Below are 5,774 nucleotides of genomic sequence, written 5' to 3' on the forward strand. Positions count from 1 at the left end.
AAAAAAAAAAAAAAAAGAAATTCTTTGGTCCTTTTCGTTACTCTTAAAACGAGAAAAATACGACAGATGAAATGCGATATGTTGCCCGGCAGCTTTTTCGCCAGCCTATTTGCTTGCACACGAAACGCCAGCTCCGAGCCCTTTTTCATCAACATCTAGATCCCAGCATTCAAAAGCTGCACTCAGCCCCCCCCCCCCTTCCCCGGTCTGTATATCAAAACCAAGTTGTTTTCCTCAGCTCTTTTGACGTTTCATTTTCATAAGTGAGCAGGAGGCTGTATTTTCTCCCGAATAGAAATTACAACCTATGCGGAGATTTCATATCGCTTGTGATGGCGGGAGAAAATGAAGAAATAAAAAAAAATAAAAATCCAGATGAGGTCAGCTGGAAGATTCAGCCCACACATGCAGGCTCGCACGCACTCGACATCATTAAAATAACAGGACACACATTGCTTGCAGCAATGAAAATGAGGAGAGATATATTGCAAGATCATGGAACACCATCAAGAAAAATAGAGAAATCACTGGTTTCTATTTCCTCAGTCGCATCTTCGGTTACATTCTGGATATTTGTGACCATATTGAACTCAACATTTGATTGGAAAAGAAGTATTAAGTGCGCAAGAAATCAAGAAAGAGATCAGGAGTACCGTAATCATAACCCAAACGGATAATTAAGAAAGTCTGAAAAATAAACGGCAACACAGGAAATAAAAATTCAAAATGAAACCGAACATCGGGAAACTAAATCAGAGAAAAAAAGGGTGAGAGAACAAGACACACCTGGGCACGGCACGAGTAGCTGGAGGGAGCTGATCAGGTGACAACAGGAACAGCTGGAAAAGAATTGAACGTCGGGGTTTTTAAATCCTGTTCCATCCCTCCCTCATGTAACACACCTGATTCAAATGATCAGGTTCGTTATCCGGTTTCTGCGGACCTTGATGATTATCCGATCATTTGAATCAGGTGCGTTTCAGCAAGGGAGGGCAGTGGTTCTTGAGGAACAGGATTGAGGTCCCCTAATTTAAACAAGTAGAAAAAAAATGGACACAGGGAAAAGATGAGAAAATAAAAATACAAACTAAATCACAAGTCAAGAAATGACAAATCATATTCATCTTCTGCTTGTTTTATTCTTCTTGATCACTAAAATTGAATCAAATGCTGCAAAAGTGCAAGTCGACAATGTCATTTCTGGAGGCGAAAGTACAGAATGTTCTCAAAAAAAAAAAAAAAAATCTAATTGAGTACAGAAACCTGAAAAATCCACTTGGGAAGTAACAAAGTACAAATACTTTTTATTCATCACTAAATTTCCATCCTGTGACAAAAATCCCTCGAATTAACTTTATTTTCACTCTCTACCTCATTCTTTTTTTTTTTTTTTTTTTTTTGAAATTATGTCCTCATCTTATCTGACCAGACCAAGTTGACGTTCAGTTAAAGATGCCACTTGTCTGTTTTTGAGAGGTTCCGGCCCAGCGCAAGTCACCTCCTCCAAATAAAAAACATTCTGAGGATGTTCAAGAAGCCACCTCCACAGATACTCCATTTTCCCGTCACACACCCACGGGTTTGCTGCTAAGATCAACTGAAAAGACGAGTTCCGGCCATCAAGCAGGCCCCTGGGGAGATGTTGCAGCCGGTTCTGGTTGAGAAGAAGCATCTGAAGCCGCCGCAGACCCGACAGGAGCGACGGCGGAAGTTCTCCGAGTTGATTCTCTTGTAGAAACAGACGCGAGAGCCTCGCGTTGTGGCTGAAGGTCATCGGGGTCAAGGTGCTCAGTTTGTTCCCGCCGAGGTTAAGAACGTCAAGGCGGTGCAGGTTCTTCAGCGCATCTGGGGGCAGATCTTTTAATTTATTGTCACTCAAGTCCAGATGCTCCAGATGTTCCAGCTTCTGAAGCAAAGACGACGGAATCTCGGATAAACGATTCCCGGACAAGTCCAACGACGTCAGGCTGTTGTTGTCATCAAACCAGCCGGCGTGCGCTTGTTCGATGCGATTGCGTCTGAGGAGCAAGTTGCGAAGGGATTTCTGTCTGAAGACTCCGAGAGGAAGACGTACGAGCTGGTTTCCTGTGAGATCCAACGAGCTAAGCCGGGAAGCGTTCCGTAGGAGATCCGAAGGTAGCTGGTCCAACTTGCTGGCATACAACTGAAATCGCCTCAGGACGGGCACAGCCTTGAAATGACCGGCGTCTAAAGAAGAGATCTGCGTGGACCAGATGGACAACACCGTCGTGTTGGCCGGTAAACCGTCTACGGGGAACGACGTCATGTTCGAGACGTCGGCGCACTCCACTTCAGAGCCCGAACAGGAGCACTGATCTGGGCAAGCAAGGACACCAAAGTTACTCAGCGTCCAAATCAGCAACAACCTCAAATTCATCTTCAAAAACTGCAGACAAAAAAAAAAAATACCAAAACGACTGAACGAACTGCAGTCTTACACGAGGACAGTCAGTAGAGAAAATGTTGCAAGAGGCAAACAGAACCTCAAAAACAATCCAGCTTGTCGACTTCTGACCTACAGAAGGGACGTCAGAGCGTTGACCTTTGACCCTTGTTGAGAGTGCAGTAATCCCAGACCAGCCCTTGCTATTAAATTAAATACATTTTTTAGAAATTCTCTATTTAAAGACACCCTAGACATTTTAAAATAATTTGCAGCACTTTTTAAGCAAAAGCAGCAGAAAAAAAGAAATGGAGCAACAAGAACACCACTTCCGCTGTTCGAAAATTCTCTGTATATATAAAAAAAAAATATTTTTTTTTTTGGTCGACATTGGTTAAGGTTTTTTTCATTTTTGTTTTGTTTGGAAGTTCAGAAAATTTACAAACGCATTGTTTTGCTCCGTTAAATAAATTGTACAGCCACAAACATGCATTTGTTGCTATGTAATTAATGCGAATGTGTGTAGCTTCACTTGTAGGATTTTTTTTATTTTTTTTTTAACATTTTGCCTCCATCTACATACTAACCAGAGTTGGAGAATCCAGGTCCAGAAAGTAAAAACCTTCCCAAAGTTTGGCTTTAGCAACAAGTACTCTGTCCCCTTGTGCTAGCCAGCAGTAGCTATGTTGGCTAAAGATATATTGCGCGCTAGCATTAGCATTATTGATCTGTGTGTATGTAAACGGTGACTTAATAAGGAAAAAGACAATTTTTTTTTTTTTTTTTAAATGCTTTACTCAAATATTTAGGTCATTCTCTGTGAGCGACATCACCAAGTGACCCTTGAGAGACTTAGGACCGGAACAAATGATGGTCTCCGGGAGGAAGACTTTCTTGTGGTTCTTTTGGAGCCACCTGAGGAGGTACACCATCTTCCCGTCGCACACCCACGGATTGTCAGACAAGTCTAGCCCTTCGTCCTCCAGGGAGTTCAGATGGTCGAACAATCCTGGCGGGACACTGCTCAGCTGGTTGTCGTCCAGACTGAGATGTTTGAGCTGAGTGAGCTCCTGAAAAATGTTCTGGGGAACACGACTGAGCTTGTTCCTGGAGAGGAACAAGTAGGTGAGGTTCCGGGTGCTATGGAGCATAGAAGCATCCAGACTCTCCAGTTTGTTGTTGCGCAAATTCAGACGATCAAGTTTGGTGAGTGGATTCAGAGAATTTGCAGAGATCTTCACCAGACGGTTGTTGGCGAGGTCGAGGTTTTCCAGGTGTGGCATTTTTTGGAGAAAATCTGCTGTGACGTTGGTCAGGCGATTCCCAGAAATGTCCAACCAGGTCAGGCTGGAGTTATCGGGAAGCCACGCGGGATCCGCTTTCTCAATCAGGTTGTTCTTGAGCACCAGGATTTGAAGCGGGGCATGGCTGAAGACATCCGCAGGCAAGTGGCTCAACTTGTTGCCGGTGAGGTCCAAAGTGGTGAGGAGAGGAACGCCCCTGAGGAGGTGCGAGGAGAGGTTCTTTAGGTGGTTGCTGAACAGGTGGAGCTCCTTCAGCTGGGGAGTTGCGTTGAGATCCTGCTCAGAGATGGACGTAATATTGGTGAACTGGATGGTAAGGGTGCTGGTGTTCTTGGAGAGGTCCCTGGAAGGGAATATCGACCACGGAACCTCATTGCAGACCACCTCTGCTCTTCTTGAGTAGCATCTGCAAAGCGCCGGGCATACCGACGAAGCCTGGCCAAAATAGGCCAAGAAGAAGACAACTGCACCAAACGCCTTCATTACTAGAAGAGAAGAAGAAATACTTTAGCTATATTTTTGTGACATTTTGTCACGTGTATATACCCTGCATTTACACAATATAAAGCATTCCTTTTTTTTTTTTCTGCTAGTCCTTAAGCTCGTGCCGGCATGTTTTCTTCAAGTTCTACTCTTAAACTGACAAATAAAAGTAAAGTGAATTAAACTATATATTTAAACATGAACATGTTCAAATAAACTTTTTTTTTCAACTACAGTCCGCTAACTTAATGCTAATATAATGCAAAATACTATCGAAGTAATTAAAGAAATTAGCATACTCCTTCAAACTTCTACTTTAACACAGACGCAGCATCACATACAATCAAACTATACACACCTGTTCGCTGTGCACGGTAGGAATGAATGGCGAAATGGGAACACGTGACACGGAAAAAAAAAAAGGCCTTCTCTTCTTCATGCTAATAATTAAGATGCACCTCTTTCAATAGACCTCAGTGCTGCTTGTTGTGGCTAAACGTGGTACTACACTAAAGGAGCGCAACTCTCAATACAGACCCCGATATAGGGGGTTCACTGCATTCTTATTTGAATGGCAACAGGTGGATACACACGCTAATTGTGCTTTATGCCACCTAGTGGAAGAGCATTTAATTGCACTACCTGTCACGATGCGTCACTTTCATAGACAGATGAACAAAGATATATTATTTTTTGTTGTTGTGCCGAAATAATGATTTCAGTCGGATTAAATTGAATTTCATAATGTCCAAAGCATAATCTGATGATCACTCACGTCACACTAATTGTGAATCACTGCCCGATGTACTGATAAATTTGAATCCCACTTACTGTTGTGCTGTTGCTCGAAGGTGGATGAGCGTCAGTCAGGCTTGCAGGATCTGCAGAAGCACTGACTCATTCAGGGAGCTCAATCCCAATGTAATCATTACTTAGTATGCAAACAAGCCACTCACACTGCAGTCAAGGACGGACACTTGCAGCTGACCATGTGACTTAGACAAAACAATTTTTTAAATTATGTACAAATAAAGCTGCCTATCTGGGTTAGACTCACGCTCAACCTTGACAAAGATGGGAACAAACACTACACAAAATGGATAGATAAATTGGATTGAGTTTAACCTTAGAAGTTTCACTTTAGCTCCGCGCGTGTTTGTGTGTCCAGTTCATAAGTTTGGTGGTCATTCAACTAGGAGCGAGTCATTCACACAATGATATATTCCATGTGCGTTGTGAAGTACAATTTTTAGCAGATGGGCAACATGATGAGCTATTACATTATGTATGATGAGTGCCAGTTGGCTTTAGGCGCTTTTAAAAGATTAACGTCAGCCCACTCGTTCCACCAGAATCTTGGAGGGAGATGAAACTATTCTGGTCAATATGAAAAAAATAAAATAAAAAAAATAGAAACGCGGTGGTGTGAAATACACAATTCATGATCAACTTCCGGCAGATTCTGTTTTTATTATTTTCCTTACATTGTATGCAAATCTCCAAGCATGATAATTGATGACGAAGTTGGGTGTAGGGTGTACCTTGAAAGACCTTCATAGAATGAGGACAAGCGCTATAGGAAA

At 42.5% G+C, this 5,774-nt stretch overlaps 2 protein-coding genes across 4 annotated transcripts; both read right to left on the reverse strand.

Moving 5' to 3' along the window:
* Nucleotides 1-1,119: 1,119 nt before the first annotated feature.
* Nucleotides 1,120-2,761, reverse strand: LOC148316649 (uncharacterized). The gene has a single exon (XM_088286861.1). It carries the CDS (start codon nucleotides 2,396-2,398, stop codon nucleotides 1,418-1,420), a length of 981 nt encoding a protein of 326 aa, XP_088142987.1. The 5' UTR covers nucleotides 2,399-2,761; the 3' UTR covers nucleotides 1,120-1,417.
* Nucleotides 2,762-3,159: 398 nt separating this feature from the next.
* Nucleotides 3,160-5,162, reverse strand: LOC148316650 (uncharacterized). 3 transcript variants are annotated; one of them, XM_088286859.1, is made up of 2 exons: nucleotides 5,023-5,162; nucleotides 3,160-4,193 (listed from the first exon to the last, which is right to left on the reverse strand). In XM_088286859.1, exon 2 carries the CDS (start codon nucleotides 4,189-4,191, stop codon nucleotides 3,202-3,204), a length of 990 nt encoding a protein of 329 aa, XP_088142985.1. In that variant the 5' UTR covers nucleotides 4,192-4,193; nucleotides 5,023-5,162; the 3' UTR covers nucleotides 3,160-3,201. The 3 variants fall into 3 exon arrangements, with proteins under 3 accessions (XP_088142985.1, XP_088142986.1, XP_088142984.1); XM_088286860.1 differs by lacking the exon at nucleotides 5,023-5,162 and adding an exon at nucleotides 4,491-4,550; XM_088286858.1 differs by lacking the exon at nucleotides 5,023-5,162 and adding an exon at nucleotides 4,550-4,714 and having other exon boundaries at nucleotides 3,161-4,193.
* Nucleotides 5,163-5,774: the final 612 nt, after the last annotated feature.

This window comes from Idiotropiscis lumnitzeri, chromosome 21, assembly GCF_059441095.1.
Source record: "Idiotropiscis lumnitzeri isolate Australia: NSW breed Sydney's pygmy pipehorse chromosome 21, RoL_Ilum_1.0, whole genome shotgun sequence".
Lineage (NCBI taxonomy): Eukaryota > Metazoa > Chordata > Actinopteri > Syngnathiformes > Syngnathidae > Idiotropiscis > Idiotropiscis lumnitzeri.

What these genes read in the sequence shown, in the direction of transcription:
- LOC148316649 (XM_088286861.1), bottom strand. Translation starts at nt 2,398, where the DNA reads ATGAATTTGAGGTTGTTGCTGATTTGGACGCTGAGTAACTTTGGTGTC.
- LOC148316650 (XM_088286859.1), bottom strand. Translation starts at nt 4,191, where the DNA reads ATGAAGGCGTTTGGTGCAGTTGTCTTCTTCTTGGCCTATTTTGGCCAG.